At 37.7% G+C, this 19,467-nt stretch overlaps 1 protein-coding gene across 1 annotated transcript; it reads right to left on the bottom strand.

Annotated features, from left to right (window-relative positions):
• Positions 1 to 2,474: 2,474 nt before the first annotated feature.
• Positions 2,475 to 19,439, bottom strand: LOC109990282 (inter-alpha-trypsin inhibitor heavy chain H3). The gene is made up of 20 exons (XM_029279009.2): positions 19,281 to 19,439; positions 18,513 to 18,673; positions 18,296 to 18,400; positions 17,808 to 17,970; positions 17,597 to 17,707; positions 17,346 to 17,474; positions 17,084 to 17,200; positions 16,763 to 16,931; positions 16,553 to 16,663; positions 16,078 to 16,259; positions 15,784 to 15,963; positions 15,569 to 15,687; positions 13,252 to 13,484; positions 13,146 to 13,169; positions 10,269 to 10,361; positions 8,438 to 8,638; positions 5,561 to 5,729; positions 3,809 to 3,957; positions 3,595 to 3,679; positions 2,475 to 2,738 (listed from the first exon to the last, which is right to left on the bottom strand). Exons 1-20 carry the CDS (start codon positions 19,350 to 19,352, stop codon positions 2,624 to 2,626), a joined length of 2,688 nt encoding a protein of 895 aa, XP_029134842.1. The 5' UTR covers positions 19,353 to 19,439; the 3' UTR covers positions 2,475 to 2,623.
• Between the last annotated feature and the right edge of the window lie 28 nt (positions 19,440 to 19,467).

Below are 19,467 nucleotides of genomic sequence, written 5' to 3'. Positions count from 1 at the left end.
ACACCCCTCTGGAAGGGCTTGGGTGGCTCTGGCTTTCTTGCACCATGCCCTATTGTTTACGTTGAGAAGGCAGAATCAGAAGACAGAACAAACACCTAGCTGTGGGACATGGGCGGTTCTAGGCAGGGGCCAACAGGGGCCAGTGTCCCTGCAAAACTGAGCTTGGTCCCCTCTGTGGCCACCCCTCCAAAAGGAAGAGTCCCCATAATAACACACTGGTATTTGACTCACAATCTAGTATTTAATTCTGTTACTGAAACAAACATAAATCATGGTATTTGGCATAATATATATATATATATATATATATATATATATATAAAAGCGATTATCTTTGTCTATTTTTCTTAATGTTTTCTATTTTTTTTTTTTATGTTCCCCTCTGACAAAACAACTGGCCCCAGTTTGGCCCCCTTAGTAAAAGTGGTCTAGAACCACCACTGCTGTGGGAGTGTCACCTAACTGGGAGAGGGGTTACTGTCCTTTGTGATTCTGGATTGATAAAGTTCATTTGTATCTTAAAGGAAGAATATGCAACTTTTAAAACCAGTAGATGTCGACCTTGAGCACCAGCATGAAACCAAAACAAGCTGCTGTTTGGCGACACCTCCGCCATACTGAGGCCTCCAGTCCTCCAGCAACACACCTCCAACCCCTCTCCCCTTACATTCACAAAAAGGAGTTATCAAATGGAAGGCACCATAATTAGGCACCATTAAGCGCAAGTGGCGGACAAAATTGTCCTTTGCTCGAGCTGCAATTGTCTGTGGCCTGCATTGGTGTGTTAGCAGGATAATGTTAGCTCACTTTGATTAGCTTGTAGCTTCGCGTTGCATGTAAACATACATGGAATGACCTTGATCTTAAAATTCTTATATGACATTCAAAAAATAATTATGTAATAGTTATTTTCTCTAGTCCTTGACTAAAACAGCTTTTTACATGAGGAGAGAAGTTGGCTGTCATGATGTTAACACAGCTCCAACAACAACAACACAACCAGTGGGACTCGTGCTTCTCACTCATTATATATAGTCATGACTCAGAGAGACATTTACATAAAAATAATTGATAACAATTTATACTTTATTAATCCAGTGAAGGAAAATTCGGTTTTAAGCTCTGTTTAAAGAGGCTATATGTAACTTTCAAAAATACTGCGTTTGTAGAGATACCGCATGGCCGTTAGGCGAACTGCACCAATAACCTGTTGCTCGTGCGTACACAAACGAGCATCATCATCGGCCGCGAAACACTGGATATTTACCGGCATAATGTTTACAGAGGTCATACACATGTGAAAGTCTGTGAAGGAGTCTGTGTGTCTGTATTCATTCTCCATCCTACAAACGACAGTCTCTGCAGGCACTGGCTGAGAGCAGGAGTGTGGGATGAGTTTGTCCGCCTTTGAGAGCTCTTAGGGCGGATTGAAGTGTGTGGAAGACGACCTCTGGCTGAGGAGGTGAAGACCAGGAGTGTGTGATGAGTTTGTTCTGTTGATCGCTGTAAGCAGAGCGGAGTGAGGTGGACGTTGACACCATGCATAAAATGTCACTTCCTGGAGCTTTCATGGAAAATATGAGCCGGTGAAACTTTTTATACAGGCAACACAGATAGACAGTGAACATCTACTTTTTCATATCAGTTAACCATTCGCTTATTAATGGGCGATAAAAAAACGATTTCTACATGTAAAAAGTTACATATAGAACCTTTAATGAACATGCTACACACACACACACCCTGTTGCTACACACACACCCTGTTGCTACACACTCACCCTGGTGCCCTTGAGCAGTGCCTTGCTTGGCAGTGCCCAGGAAGTGCCCTGGCAACTCTCCAGCTACCAGACCATTTTCCTGACTTGGTCAGTTCCAGGACTTGAACCCACCTATTCCCAACCCAAGTCCCTACAGACTGAGCTACTGCCACCCCATTATACAGTAGGATATACAGTATACTTGATAAACTTATATATATTTATGCTATATTTATGCGTAAATTTTGTCGAAAAATTCTTCCTTTAACATGATATATCTCTCAGAAATTAAATATATTTGAAGCCGCAGGGTTTCTTCTGAAAACATATCTTGTTATGTTTCTCAGAGACTGAATTGAATACTTTCTGTCTGTAACATGGCTATACAGAAGGTTGCCATTTTTTTCCCTACAGGTCTAAAGCACAACAATTCTTTACAGATGTAGTTGCTATGCTATTAAAGACTGTAGGGTTTCAAATATAAACTCGGATCATTAGCTTTGGGGCTTTGCATCATATCAGATATGTTATACTTTGATGTGCTGCTGACTATGTAACTCTAACTGCTGGTTGATCTACAAGCACTCTACAGTTCACACTTCTTGTAGTAAAGAAATTACAGTGTGTCGTACTATATGTGCCAGCCTGCCTATTAATACACACACAAATATCACCATAAATCATAACTCACAATAACCAGACAAATGTAGGCAAGTCTTTTGGGTAAATATTTATTCATTAAAGTCTTTCCAGACAACTAAGAATCTGGGACAAGTTTTGTCACTAAAAGGTGAAAAATATTTTTCCATGGTCTAACATGTTTTTTTAAGGAAATCCTTGTAAGAGATTAAATGCCTTTCCCAGTTAAATTTGTGTAACGATGAACTCATTTATGGGTCTCTGTAAGGCAAACTCAGAGGGCACAGACCAGCAGTCCAGTGTCGGAGCAGAGGTGATACTGTAGTCAGCAGTTGTGGATCTTCAAATAAAAACATAAAAGATCTTATATTAGTGTATTAAAGCACTCTCAAATAAATCATTTTGTTCATAATAACACAGAACAATGGTACTTTTCTTAAAGGTCCCATATTATGCTTTTTCTGGTTTTATATGCTCTTTAGTGTGTTTTCCAAGTGTCCTGTGCATGTTTAGGCACATCTATTTGCAAAAATTCAAAGTCCGCGGAAACGCGGCTTCTCCTACGTCCTCCTGTTAGCTGTAGCATTAGCTGCATGTAACGCTCGGTTCTAGCCCCCCTCGATAAAAATTTGTCAGTCCGACGTCATTGTCAGTGTGAGATCACTGATCTAAGCACATTGGCTCGTTGTGGCAAGCCCTGCAGCTCATGTTGCACCCCCGTTAACTTCTGTAGCACGCCCACGATATGCCGTAGCCTGCGGTAGCACAGTAGTGCTACCGCAGGCGGATCGGCGACGGATCGGCGACAATTTTGTCAATCAGAGCAGACTTGGCCCATGTGGGGCTCTGCAGTGGGGCCTCAGCAGAGCGTAGCTGATGTACTCAGAGCAGAGAGGGAGCAAGGAGGAGCAGTACATGAAAACAGACACTTTTTTCGGACTTTTGTGAACGTACAAAAGTAGGAACATAGATTAAATATAAGAACCCCAAAAAGGGCATAATATGGGCTCTTTAATGTTGCCAAGTCCTGGGCTGGATTAATGTTGGGGCTTTCTGAATAATATAACAAAGAATATGTACTTGACATCCTCTTTTTCTAAAGTGTCTTGAGATAACATTTATAAATTGGAACAATGGAAATAAAATTGATTGATTGATTGATTTAAATATTGATTGATTGATTGAACAAAACGTACCTGGTAGCAATGACCTCCGTGTTTTGGATCTTGAGTATAGTTGAGGGGGTTTGCTGTACCTCTTCATAAACTGCTGGCTTTAGAGCTAAGGAAAAACAAAAAATAGCACAATATATTAGTGAATAATTATAACCTCAATAACAGCGAGTGAGTGCAAACATTGATTGAATATTTTATGTACCTGATATTAAATCATGCAAACAAATCCACCCACCTAAAATCCCTGTAACGTTGGTGTCCATTGGCTGTTGTCTTATAACAGGCCAGAGATAAAAGTTGCCTTCCTTCTCATGAATCAGGAAGACAATACGTGTGTCTTCACTTACAACATCTATTTCTTTGGCCCGCCTGATCACTGTCACACTAGAAAAGAAAGCACAGATCTTACATTTCTTGTGGATTTGTGCCCCTGCCACTGTGTGGGCTTATTAATGGTGTGTGCAGAAATGTTAATGTAAACATCAGTTATTAAGTGTAATTTACCTCAGTTCTCACAATTTTGAAACTATAGTGATTAGTAAAGCTACAGCCAGCAGCTGGTAAGACTGGCTTAGCATAAAGACTCAGGTGGAAACATCATTCTGAGCACTGTTCAATCGTGACATAGCTCATTTTGTAGCTCATACGAGTTAAATTATACTAAAACCTTTAAGTAGGCCTAAATCGAACAGGAAACTTTGGAGTCGAAAAAATGACACCTATGGGGAAATGCAAAAGCCTAAAAACACAAGTATAACATGTATTCAGCATAGACAGTACAGAAAATGGACATATTCTCAGTGATGCCACCAATTGGTATCAGAAGCAGAGTTATGAAGCCAAAACTGTCTATCAGCTAAGTAACAGATCGGGGGAGCTGCCTATACTTCTAAGTAAACAGCTACAAATTATGCAATGTATGCATAACTCTCAGCATTTAAAAATCAAAGTGGGTGACTTATAAAAACCTTACCTCCTACGTTTGTACCAATAAAAACATGAGCTGTTAGTACCAATTTTTGTTTTTTGTACCGGTTAATAAAGGTGTTTATTTCTGTAGTAATGGGCATTTTAACAAGAGGGTAAATGGGATGTTGGAGCCAGCCTTAAGTGGACATTTGAGGAACTGTTGTGGTTTTTTTGCACCACAACTGTGACTTTCAACAGTAGAGGTTGCTGCTTGGTTTACAGCCTGTTAAAAAAAAAACGGTTTGGGTCTCTTTAACAAATTTTTGAACTCATGACAGCTATGCATGGGCTGATTTAAATGTTAACACTGTGTTATTTCATTCAGCTTTAAATGTATAAAATACATATAAATGTACAATATGTAGAATTGTATTACAATGTTTACATTAAAATATCTAAATTTATAAAATGATGGACTAAACCTAGGTTATATGTATTTTTCTTAAGTACTTACATTACCTCAAATATTTCCAACAGTTATCAAAGCCAGTGAAATAACCACTAGGCTATGGATGCCCCTAAGCTGCAATTTTTAAGTTAGGTTTCCATTCTCTCCCTGGAGATTCCTGCAAGCAAACAGCAAGTCTGCATCATTTCAAATCAGCCTCTTTTGTCTGATAAATAACCAGCTGCAGTCAGAAACTCAACCATATTCTTCAAATATAGTCAATTCTGGCTCACAAAAATCAACATGGCGGCAATCACATGCAGAACTTGAGTCTTCATCCAGCTGTGGGACCAATTGGTGACATCATGGGGGGCTACATCTCTTATTTATACACGCTATTGTGCAAATTCAACAAAGTACTATTTATTTCTCTTTTGATCCTCTCCTCTACAAGTCACAGCAACATCTCAATGAAGTTACAGTTTTCCTTTAAGAGTTGCTCTGATTTGATCTTAAAACCTGTCTGTGCACACAGACAAAGCAGTAACCCTTATGTATTATCATCTATGCAGGTCAGAAAGTCTGTTTGATCATGGTGTAATCATAACTGAGATTATAATACAAAGTCACCTATTACGAGAAACAACTTCATCCTGTTGAAGGTACTCTACTGTGGACTGTCCATCTCGTACAATGGTTTTCACGGCATCAAACTCAAAGTGTGCAGCAGCTGTATGTATGGCAATCCTTTTGAATCCTCCAAGCAATACTTCATCAAGCTCACCATTCACAAACAGCGCTAAAGCAAAAGAGAACAACAATGTAACTCAACATTATAATCAAAACAAGCAGAGGTGGAAGAAAAGATAAGAGGTTTTTTAAAGGGTTTTTTTTTGCCTTTATTTAGAAATAGGACTTGGATAGACTCAGATGGGGCCCACAAGCTACCATCGCCTCTGTGAGGGGAATAAAATTAATATTGATGCCTCTGTATGACAAAAGCAAACAAGACGATCAGCGAACAAAACTAAATATTTCTATATTTGCTTTTTGTGAATTAAAAATTTTCAACCAAAAAAAAACACCAAGGGCCTCTGTTTTAACAATATGTTTAAACATATATGCTGTTTATGTCAAATCATGTTTTTTCTGTTTCTGTTTTACATGTAGTTTCTGTGCCTTATTGCTTTGAATTTATAGCTTTAAAGGTAAATAAGGGGTCAAATAATTTGTTTGTTATAATAGGGAACTATAGACCCCCATCAGCTGAAACTAGGTCTATTTACTATCTAGCTGAATTACGCTCTCAGTATACAAACTCTGAAATCATAGTTATGGGTGATCTAAACTTGGATTAGTTGACCAAAAACTCTGATTACCTTAAGGAAATATCATCCAGTCTCAATTTAACCCAATTAATTAATGAACCCACCAGACCCACTCGACTTTGATTGATTTATTGTTCTCAAACAGAAGTGAAAAAATTACTGCAAGTGGTGTCTTTGACTTAAGGGTTAGTGATCATTGCCCTATTGCTTGTATTAGGGATATGCATCTTAAGAGAACTTCTTCACATATTTTAGTTAAAAGAAATATGAAACATTTAATGAACCTGCTTTAATGAATGACCTATTTGAGAGCGACAGCCATCTTACATCTCAATTTCAAGATACCGAACTAGCCTTAGACTTTTTTACTAATAAGTTCCTTTCTGTGGTAAATAAGCATGCACCTTTAAAAAAAAGTTAGGGTAAAAAATAGATCTAGTCCATGGTTTTCCCATGAACTGTCAGCTGTATTTCTATCAGAAACAAAGCTTGGTCCTTAGCTAGATGTACAGGAGAGGCGTCCCACTGGGCTTCTTTCAGAGTACTCAGGACCTCTCCAAAGCATTTGACACTGTTGACCATTCATTGCTTCTGCAAATTCTTGGTTTTATTGGTTTTAGTGCAAGTGCGTGTGCGTGGTTTTTGAACTACCTCACTGACCGACGACAATCAGTGAACCTGGGAACCATCCACTCTGAGTTTCTTCCAATCACTAAGAGTGTTCCTCAAGGTTTAATCCTAGGCCCAGCCCTTTTTACAATTTTTATTAATAAAATTATTCCATTATTATCTAGCAACCATTCACATGCTCACTTAATGCTATCACTATATACAGATGATACAATATTGCACTGTATTGTTAATTCTGCTCAGCTTGCCCTGGAGAACGTGTAACATTCCTTTAATGTTCTCCAAGTTGCACTTAACGATATTAAATTGGTTTTAAATGTTCAGAAAACTAAATGTATGTTGTTTTCTAGGGCTAAATGTGAAACTGATAATAACCTTCACATTAACCACCCTGCTAGGATCCATTATCGAGAGAGTTAAAGACTATAAATATCTCGGTATATGGATAGATGACATTCAAACTTCACATTGATAATCTTACTGTCAAACTACGACAAAAAGTTGGAAAAGGATAATTGAAGCAGTTTTTCTCTCAGTTTTGGATTATGGTGATGTGGTCTATAGGCATGCCTCTTCCACTACGCTAAAGCATTTAAATGCTGTTTACCATTCTGTGCTTAGATTCATTACTGGTGATAGCAACATGACTCACCACTGCATTCTTCATAATAAAACTGGTTGGCCCTCCCTCACTGAGAGACGCAATAATCACTGGCATCTTTTTATCTATAAAGCCCTTACTGGAAAGCTTCCATCATATATCACCTCCTTGTTACATGTGAACCCTGGTCCATTTTTAACCCGCTCGTGAGAGAGGCTGGTTATCCAGGTTCCTCATGCCAGGACTGACCTGGGGAAAACTGCTTTTAGTGTTAGTGCTGCAAACTCCTGGAACATTTTAAAACAGGACCGGAATTTGAGCCCCTTTAACCCCTTATGGACACTTTAGAAATATTATTTTTAACGGCCCAATATCTGACTGTAACGGTTTTATTTGATTTTAATTACTGACTTATCACTGTAGTAATTTCAAGATTTTAAATTATATTAGTGTATATATTTTATTGTTCTTATTTGTCTTTTATTGATTTTATTTTCTGTAGTAGCTTCATCTAATTTCTCGTTGTTTATCATTTATATATGTTTTCTCTGCATCATTGTAAATGAGGGTTGCCCTCAATGATCTCTCCGAGAACTTAAATAAAGGTTGATGATGATGATGATGATATGCCTTGAAGGTTGGTATTCCACTGTTTTCTTAAGCAATGCATTTTGTTCTTTACACTTATATGCTTTAATGTAGTAACTGTATGTCACATAAATGTAGTGAATAAAATAGAACAATATTTTCATTATGACATGTAATGAAGTACAATTAATAAGACGCTGAAAGTACACTTAATTTATAACTGCTGCAAGGATACTGAGGAGAAGCAAGAGAAGAAAATTCTGTTACATGTTGGAAACAAATGGTGAAATATCAAGGGTTTATTGACCAGACTGTTTTTGAGGGTTTCTAACAATTTTCACAAAGAGAAACATTACTGACCTTTATTGGGATGGTGAAGAAGTTTAAGGCTGACAAGTCCATAGACACCATAACAAAGTGGGAGAGACAGGCTCTCAGTTTTAAGAAAAAACTGGTGGAAATGCAAAACTGGAAGTGTAAAAATTGGAAGAGAAATGCGAGTAGGTCTGACAGTTTGGCGGGGCATGTAACCCCGTTGGATACTATGGAACACTGAGGAACCTAGAGATAAAGAGAGCAACATAGTCATACAGTAAAGCCACAGGAAACACTGAAAACAAACATCAAACAGCATCAAAACTAGCTCCCCGTACTCTGGCAATCCAAAAAAGGTTTAAACAAAATGCATGCCGTGCTTAATTTGTTTAAATAAATGTGACACATTTTCCATTAAGAGTTTTTGCATTAAAAGATTAAAAACTATCTTTGGCCACTGCTGAAAAGACATTCTTAACTGAAAACGTTTAATAAACATCTTTGTTTAGATTTCACTAAGGAAATCTGTTTCTGTCACAAGATATTTTGCACATAAATAGATCATCAATGCTAACAACATGTGTGAGATTTAGGTGTTTGTTGTTCAAGTATTTGTTTATCTGATGCACTCTGTGAGCCGTGGTTTGTAATTCTCAGGCAGTAATGGTAAACTGAACATAAGATTATGTACCAAAGTTAGGATGTTTGGAAACATCTGGCTAAAATTGTGCAGAGTTTAAATGTAGTTGTTTGAGTGGTCTATTGTTTGCATCTAACATGTTGCAATAACAGGCAACTTCAAATATGTAGTGATGGGCTACGATAACTTTGGCTGGACAGTAGGAGCGGATACAAGTGGAGGGCAGGGTGGCCAGGGCCCCAGCAGGCTGCGAGGATAGTGTTTAAAAATACAAAGGTTTGAAAATTGTGATTAACTGGGACTAATAATCAAAGCCTCTTTTGTTATTGATCATTATTTTTTTTAATGAATTACAGCACTATATACTGTAAATAGTACCATGAATTATATCTATTAAATACTCCTAAACCTATAGTGTTTCCCATTGTAGCAGTGGGTGGCTCATATATAGCATCAAATTCTTCTTCAAGAAAATCAGCTTACATGAATGTAGTTACAGTTTAAGCAAGTAAAATTATTTTTTATGACAATTCTTAAAAAGATTTCAGGTGTTTTTCCAAAATGCTTTGAAAGTGGTCCATTTAGAATTTTTTTCAATCAACACATTAAGGATCTTTTGGTTTATAGTTCTCAAACTGAAATGCATAAATTCTATACAGCCTTGTCAGCAAAACAATTTGCACATGTAAATCTACAGTATACAATTCATTTTTTGAGTCTGGTCAAAAAAACAGGATGTTTGGTGAAGGGAAGCTGACATTAGAGTGTTCTTCATAACATCTCGGTGTTCTGCCCTGTAAGTTTTTCTTTGAGTATGGGCAAAGTTATATCAACTAATTTATGTGATGTAAAGTCACTTCATAGTAACTCATTAAATATGAAATCAAAGCCAATTCTTTTTTTTTTTTCCCTACAGTATTGTCTGGGAAATCTCTTACAAAAAATGTGTGTGATTAAAGATGAAATACTTATAATGATATTTTACATCAACATTTTTATAGACCTTTTCTATTTAGTTCTTTGATTCATGCACATATGAATTGTAACCTTTCCCTTTGTGTGTTACGATACAGATACAGGAAGTTTCTATTCATTCACTTTTCATGGGACAAATTAAGAGGACACTCTTTCCACCGCCTTGGTGGAGGTATGTGTTGACTTAGTGCTTTTTATCTAATCAGGCACGTTTTGTAACATTATTTCAAACAAAAAAAAATTAGAAAAGAAAAATATTACCAAGATCCATCTCACCCTTGGCAAATATAGGATTGTCATCCAAATCGTCTACTACAGTGCTCGCCAACTTGTTGATCGCGAACCCTGCAGCTCCTGAAAATAAATACAAAATTTGGACAACAACGTGCCTGATTAATGTTATTTTTGTTATTTTGTCTCTCTTTCTCTCTTGAATCAACTGTTGCATTTTTACAGCGTAGCAGGTGCTGCATTTAAGTGACCAATGAGATAAGAGTGCTGTCGCAAATGTCAATAGAGCCACAGCACACACTAATAACAGTTTGCTAGCATGGTGGAGGCTCCGCGAAAGAAGGCGAAAACGTACAATTTCCATCCAGAATGGGAAGAGGAATTTATGACCTTTGGATCCACTTACCTCTGTGAAATGACGTTTTCACAGAGGTACCTCACTGACGGTCTCAGACTGGCTGTCTGTAGCTATGAGCCAAACTAACAAGGCACTCACAGACAGTATTAATTCAGAGCCATCCCACTGAGTTGAGTGAGGAGCATGACTGCAATAGTTTTGCCTTCTGATGATGTGAAAAGTGATGCAGAGGATGGAAGGGGACACATAACTGCACTTATCTTAATTGCACTGACTAAGAATTTTGTTAGCACATGTTAGAGTTCTACTTCCTAAAATGCACATGGTAGGCTAAATGTATTAATTTGCATGAAGCTTCAATTGATAAGCAAAACGTTCACAACAAAGGCACTATATGATCTGTTCACTGCAAGTGTGTTGATTTTTTCTTTGTCTACTATGAACAAAATAATTTCTTCATACAAATGGAAAATAAGCCTCAAGCCTTTATTTTTTGTTAGTGTTTCCGTAGTTGCTAAAATTCTCAAATTTGAACTAAAGCATGTCATGTAATTTGAAAGCAAAATGGTTTACAATGGTACTTAATATGATCTGCTCACTGCAAGTGTGGAGATTTTTTTTCTTTGTTGTCTTTTATGAAAACAATAATTTCCTCATACAAGTGGAAAATGAGCCATATGCATTTATTTTGTGTTACTGTTTTCTTGGTAGCAACAGTTTGAAAGTTGGACCAACACATTTCATGTAATTCAAATAGGCCTCAAGTTGGAAGTACAATCTGGGCTGTCCTTTTTTTCCTCAATAGGTAGATCTTGCCTTTCACCAAAGCTGAGGTCAGGGATCTTGGGCTTAAAAGGGTTGGTGACCACTGACTACTACATCTGGAAAAGGACATTTATTGTCTTGCATGTAACTGAACGCCTGAACTTGTAATTGGCACAGATTGTTTAGAAGCATTTTGGGTGAAAGTCTAAAACTTGCCTTGCTACACAGAATGAAAACAACATTTGTGCTGACATGATTAAAAAAATAAAATGATGAATTACAGGCTTTTAAATTAATGTAAAATGGAGATGAGATTTATTTTTGTGAAGTTTTATTTTAAAGATCTTTATTTTCTCAGGTTGAGATAATATACATTATTTAATTTAATGCTAATTCCATTTATATTTACATTTTGTACTTTGCAAGAGTATCTGTTTGATATGATGAACTTTGCCTTTAAAGTTACCGATGGTTACGGTTGGAGGAGTGATATTGCTTTAAAACACGTAAGGTGTCGCTGTTGTTGTTGTGCAGTCTGGATATGTCATGCTTTGTTACGGACAGACATTAAAGTATGCGAGACTCACAGCAGAAGTTGTCCCTGTGCTTTTACTTACCCACACCCGACGATATATTTAATTAAGTATGTTTAGTGTTATAGTTCATGGCAAGCCAACATAGGATAATCAACCTCATCCAAGAAGCGCTGTTACATTAATTAATCACAATAAATTGCATATTGTTAATAATGTGAGAATTAATGCATAACAGGTAGACTTATTGCATTAGCCTATTTTTGTTGGTTATTTCTAACTTCCTATAACTTCTACATATTCACTGTTCTCTTTTTTCCTTGTTCATCTTTATTAAAAGTTAATTCATAAACTACTTTAATCGGATTAGTTGATTAGCTTCAGTTTGACAACATAATCGAAACTAAAGACCAACAAAATTTGCAGGAATGAGTTTCCTTTTTACAAAACGGTGGCATATGATCAGTGACATGTGTAAAATGTTAAAAGGACTTGAACTTGTGTAGCGTTTTTCTAGTCTTGTGACTGCTCAATACACTTTTTACAGCTCAGGTCACATTCACCTATTCACACCACATTTACACACTGAGGGCAGAGACTTCAGGGTGTATTAACTAATCTCATTCATACAGTGGGCACAATGGAGTTATGTGTCTTGTCCAAGGACACTTTGAAATTTGACTGCAGGAGCTGGGGATTGACCCCCTGACCTTCCTGTTGAGAGATGACTCACTCTACTGCTGAGCCAAAGCTACCCCATATAAACATCATGTTCTTTTTGATCTTTTCAATATGTCATTAACAATAATCCTCCTCAGGTAGCATGTGTGTGTATGTGGAGAGGAAGGTTGGTAAGGTAATCAGATTTTAGATACAGTTTCAGGGAATAAAGGAAGCATTTAAGTGAACACTTAATTAAGAGAAGAATAGAGTACAATTACATTATAAAGGTAGACATAACCAATTGTAAATAGTGCTTAAATTTGCATTTGCGATTTATCGCAAAGCCTATCATTAGATTTGTTTATTTGCTAAAAAGAAGTTGTTTCAAATATTTAATTGAAAACTGTGAATTAATAATAAATTATTTAATGAATAGTTTTTATTAATTGTTGATTAGTTAACTGTGTTACATAATTTATTTTGTTGAAATCCACATTTACATTTGAAATTATATTTATACAATTAATTTACTGTTTTCATTCTGTGTAATTCCCCAGCCTGATGCCAAATCACACACTTTTGTCCTACCTTTACGCAGCTTAAACTTCCCTGCTAAGAGACATTTGAAAACAAATGTTGAACTCTTCAGTTTTTGCACTGTGTTTGCTGTTCTGTTAACATTTGTGTTACTTACCACCATAACCCGCGAAAAAACCACCTGAACGAGCCCTGAGTCCGTAATGCCCCGCATTAGAGGTTGGGATCTGAGGTGCTTCACCTTCCTTGGGTTTATGGAGCACATCTGAGCTCTCCCCAGGAGGCTTGGTGACCACCATGGATGTGAGTGGGGTCACAAAGCTGTATTTCAGCGACAGCTCCAAGGCCTCTTTCTTAGCGCTCTCCTTCTCAGGTCCAGATAACCGCAGTCTGTGGCACAAATTGTGTATGTTTGAAATTAAGAAGAAGAAAGATGCTGGGGGTTTCCAGTCACCAGTATCGTTTTACCACCCAGAACACCCAACATATACCTGTTTTTTTTTACATTTTACAAACACTGTATTCCACTTCCACATCCAGTGAAAAAGTTTTTCTAGGTTTTGCTTTTGTATGCAAAGCTCTTGCATTTAAGCCGCTGAACAGTCAGTTGCCCTGCAAGGTGTGAAATAGCCATAAGCCTGCAGGCTACTACATGTCTGGTAAATTCTGTAAGGGACAGTAACGATATTTGCCACCAAATTAAAGTTGTCAACCGTGTATATCTACTTTTGTTTGGCTTCTATGGCTAAAGTGTAAGACCTATTTTTAAAATTACACTTTAAACTTTGGAATTGTAAATCTTCTTACCTGTCCTGTGAAAACAAAAGGCTTGACATGTGGTGGAATTTCTGTAACTATTTAGATTTAAATGTACAGACATCATTTTGTCAATTCATTGTTCTCTGATGTCAGTCAGAGCTAATAGACAAGTATCAGACGTGTTCTGTTACTCAATTTCTCCTCTGTAGTCATCTTGTATTTATATACTTTCTTCAACTTAAGCCATATGAGTCTTTCTGAATCATTTCTTGTGTGAAGTCAAGTCTTACTAATTTCCTCAACATGACCGACTGGGTAACATCACCAGTCGGTCACATACCCAGGTCACTTTATCAGAATCCTCTTCATGGACTTCATCATTGTTTTTAACACCATCCAAAGGCATCTGATGATCCAGAAACTACACCAGCTCAACACTGCCTGATCCACCTCATTCACAACTTCATCAGTGACAGGCTTCAAGCTGTGCGAGTGGCCACAACCTCATCACCTGCACTAACCACCAACACCGGAGCACTACAAGGATGTGTATTAAGCCCATTCCTGTACACACTCTACACCAATGACTGCACCAGCCCACAAACTTCACTCAGTGATTTGAGAATAACCATCTTCATCTCAATGTCCCTAAGACAAAATAATTAATAGTCCCCCCTCACCTCAGCATCCACTTCTCATCAATACCCAAGCAGTGGAAATAGTTAACAGTTTTAAATATCTCGGAGTAACACTAGACAACCAACTCAGTTTTGAACAGCACACCAGTGACATTCAAAAAAAGAGCCATCAAAGACTGTCAGCTATCCGCAAACTGAAAGGACTTTATGTTGCCCCCCATCTCCTCCTGCTGCTATATCAGAGCATGATCCAGCCGATCTTACTGTACTGTTCAACCTGCTTCTTCAACATGTTGTCTGTAAAAAAACAAGGCCAAACTCACATGCATCACAACCACAGCTGCCAGAATAATCGGTCTCCCCACACCCAACCTAACAGAACTCAATAACAGGGCCATCACACGCATTGCAACCTCAATAGAACAGGACATCACACACCCACTGAACATTCACCTCGCCCCACTTCCCTCAGGACGGAGGTATAGAGCAATGAGGTGCAGAAAGCCTGCAGTTATAGCGGCCCTAAACAAAAGGCCTCGCTGAACAGGCCAGAGTGGGAACTTTTGACTGTTGTCTAACTCCGTTTGTGTTATACTCTGTTTTTCTGTGTATGAATGTTCTTTGGTGGGACTTTGTTGGTTTGGTCTGTTTGGACAGTAACGGTGCTGTGCAAAAGAATTTCCCATTGAGGACAATGAAGTCTAAAGTCTTAGGTAATGGTCAAATGAGTGACAGCTAATTAATTAAATCAATAATAACTTTGATTAAAAAAACAACAACTATCTGACTAAGATTCTTAATGCAAGTTTTCTTGCTTCTTGGGACTGTTGATCAGACAAAAGCAAGTGGAAAAAAGTTAAAAAGCAATCCAGACACACCACTTTTGGCTATTGGAAATTATGATGGGCCTGTTTCAGTACTTTATTTTTTCATTACATTATATTATATCTAGACAACAGAGTTTGCATTTAATTAATCAAATCAAACTATGAGGGGTTGTAGCCATACAAAAAACAATTGTTGAAAATAATAAATGGATAAATAATATTTATAAAAGATGTTGGACATCACACTCACTCTTTCTCTAGAAGCTGTTTCACTGTGAGGTAGGCCCAAACTCTCTGGATGTTACTGTCAGCCACATCGGCTGACTCCACTGTAACATTTGTTCCAGGAAACACCACCTTTCTATTTCTCTGTTATTGAACAAATACATTCAGATGTCAGTTATTTTTACATTTTACATAGTGCTAAGAAATTGAAAGCTCATGTGAGTGTGGATTTGTCCTTACCGAAACGGCCACAACTTGTGGAGTGAAGGTTCCGATGTCGTTGTCAGTGATCTGACCTGCCACAACAATCTCAGAGCCATTATAATACTGGCTGAAGTTAGTCTGGGTTAGATTAATCCCACCCTCATAAACCATTGTCACATCTGTTAACAAAGGAGTTGCCACCTCTTCATAGAAACCCTGTTGACATACAGTTTGGACTCTGGTTTAATGTCTAGTTTTGCCACAGCAGAGTAAGAGCAGTTTTTCCATTGAAATGTAACAAATATTTATAGTGTGAGGGATTTAATTGACCTTGAGTTGTAACTCAGCATCAGAGTCTTCATAAATCCGTCGAGCCACACCGTTGTTCTGCAGTGACATCTTTTCAAGGAACTCAAAATTGACATCAAAACCAAAACCGAGGCAGTAGAGAGGGAATTCACCTGCAATAGCCTTTCTTACATTTGACTGAATTACTTCCAGATTTGTCACCCCTGCAGACAGAAGACCAATATGAAGTTTGACGATTAAAACTGAACTCAATTTCCCTTCGACAGTAAAATCAAACCACTAATCTGTGATGAGCTCATAATGGTGTCATCACAGAATGCAGTTGTTATTATGAACATCACACTGTAATAAACACAAGTCACACAAGTATGGAGTTTAGCCAGCAGAAAGAAGATGTCAAGCCATTGATTGTCATCTTAAAAATGTAAGATAGTATTTTTAGAACGCTCTTAATGCAATGCATATATCTGACATGCATGTTTTTTTTTATTATAACCTGAGGTTGGGTCTCCATCTGTGAGCAGTATGAGAATAGATGCTGAGCCTTCTCTGGGATTTGCATTCAGCATTCGTGCTCCTTCTAAAACTGCTTGGTTAATGTCCGTGGCTGAAATAGAACGACAACAAAAATGCTTTAACGCTAACATTCTGCTGTCAAATGTGACTGTTTCATAAAAAAGTATTTTCCCTACAAAAAAAACCTCACCTCCTCTATCTTGAATCTGCAGTGCAAAGGTTTTGGCACTAGCCAGGTTTTCTTCCGTAGCCTGAACAAGTTCTCGTTTCCAGTGAAAAATGGAGCTATCAAAAGTGATCAGACCAAAGTGGTCTTCTTCTGCCAGGTCATTCAAGATACGAATCAATGCAGTTCGGGTCTGGTTAAAAACAACATTCAAACATTACAGCTTTTGTTCATCTCAGAAGATTTTTATTTGTAGTCGGTATATTAATTGCCACAGGCTGAAAATTAAAAAATGCCTCAAAGTTCTTGTAATTTGTCACAAAATCACACTCTCATAAACTGTACCTGTTGTATTTTTCTGCCATGCATTGAGCCACTTTGATCAATAATGAAGGCCACATTTTTTGGTATTCGGGCGAGATCAGATGGAGCAAAGTGATGAACGAAGTACCCTGATGATTTCTAAGGAAGAGTAAGATGAAATTCCGGCTGGTTAGAAAAGATTGTTGGTAAGGCAAAGGCAAAACTGCCATACATATGAGATGCTGCGAACAGTTTCATTAAAAGTCTAAATTCTTCAAAAAAAAATATAGGACTCTTGCTGTACCTTGATGTCTCCAAATGAGTTGTCCCTGTTGACGTCATAAACAATAACCAGATCTCCATTCATACCTTGCTCTCCACAGCGGTCACACGTCTTTTGTTGGTCCTCAGTTGGGTAGAAATACACCCACGCCTGGTAACAGCAAAATTCAGATTTATTCACCCTTGACAGGCTGAGAAATAGGCCAGAATAAATGTCAAATACCCTCAGAAAACCATTGGGGGAAATGGGTTGAACAAAGATCAGACTACTACCTGTGTGTCTGAATGTGTTTTGGTGATGGCATTAGCCATGGCATTGGTGCTTAGTCCACCTTTAACCTCCATGATATTGATTCCAGCTTTCTCATGTATGTACACGTCAACCTGATTTAGAGAAATAAATGAAATAGTTATGGAGATGTTATCACTCAAGTATTGTTTTCCTGGTTCATCCATGAATAAAATACCAACAGAATGTTCAAACCTTGAAGTCTTTTACAGGCTGCATTGGTCGGGCGTGGATTTGCAGCTCGTACTTGCCCAGTTTGCGTTTCAGTAGTTCCTCATATGTAAGTTCAAAAGTGACCTTTTTGTGAGCTGCTACATTCACAGAGGTCTTGAATTCTTCGAGAGTCCTCCCTACAGAACTTTTACAGAGAGGATTATCATGGCATTAAAGCAGTGGGTCCCTTAAATTAAAACAGTTCGTACATCTGACCCTTCATCAGGAGTAAAGCCCATGGAAGCAATTACAATTATTCTTCTTAGATTGTTTAACTTGAAGGATTTTAACATCAAAAATACATATCTAAGAAAAGTCAGAAAAAGAACATTTTTTTATACTTTCAAGAATATTTTTCACTTTGTTCCTCTTTAATCAAAAGGACACACAAGATCTTATAGGGTATATAATCTAGAAATCATTTGCAGAAGACCTGGCAATATACTGTTTCAGTCTATTGATCCATGTACCTGACAATCCCAGCACTCTGGCCTTGTGACACAGCATCAGTGTACTGCTGTTTAGCCGCCTCCTTAGATTTCACAACCCCATCGTATGCCTGGCCATCTATAAACCTGAAGACCGAGGACAAGCTTATGTTGGTGTAAATATTAATAATGACCCATGATTTATTTCATGATTAAATGTTTACATTTATTGTTAATGAATTAGTCATTATGTACACACATTCTGAATTTACTGATGAAGGCATTCTTGGGAATCCGGACTTGAAATTCTATTTCCTTTGACTCGTCCATTCGATTGGCCACACGGCTTGTGATGACTGTGGTTGCGTAACGACTGCTCACTGTTGAGTTGATGTGAAAGCTGTAGATGTCCCAGTCATCCTGAGCAAATACAGGAGGCCCATTTCACAATCAAGTAATTGGCTTGTTTAATCTCTCTGGCCGAGGACCAACTAACCAAAGATCAGATGATGATGTTAAGCAAAGGCAGACGGCATTGGTAAAATGTTATTGGTTTAAATGCTGAAACACCCAGTTCTTTTTTTCCATCCAGTAATTTCACATGGCACACTTCCTTTATCCCTTAGGTCTTACTTAATGATTAACATCATGGGGGAATTTTTATGTCTCTAAAAAGGGGGATTAGACCCCATAATGTGACTGTATAAACATATTCACACACACACACACACAAACAAACCAACAGAAACACATTTTTGTAACTTATCTGAACTTTTAAATGTCAACTTTCAACAATTCCTTTTAGCATAGTTACCAAACCTTACTAAATGCCAAGTCAGAAACACACAAACATGAAGCAACACTCAAGTTATTGAGCCTGCAGGCATTTATCAGGACAAAGTTTAGTGTGATGTAACATACAGAAAAATAAGAACACCAAAGCCTCTGAAATGTATAAATTCATTGGTTGGATTGATTGTATAGTTTCTATGCAGCTCTTTTACACTAGGTAATGTAAGCATCTTACCTTGTTTGGTAGTGTGGTTACCAAAGCCAGCAGCAGCCCAAAGAGGGTGACTTGCACCACAGCTCTTGCCATGATCGGGCTTACAAGAGTGTAAGCAAGACAGCTGAAATGGCCTTTTAAACTCAGACGGACAAGGACAGCATGTGTAAATATTTTTACAGGTCAAGCTCTTCTCTTCTCTCTCTCA

The sequence above is a fragment of the Labrus bergylta genome, chromosome 5 (genome assembly GCF_963930695.1).
Source record: "Labrus bergylta chromosome 5, fLabBer1.1, whole genome shotgun sequence".
NCBI lineage: Eukaryota > Metazoa > Chordata > Actinopteri > Labriformes > Labridae > Labrus > Labrus bergylta.
The sequence above is the reverse complement of the archived record's forward strand: the minus strand, read 5'-3'. Positions and strand labels throughout refer to the sequence as shown.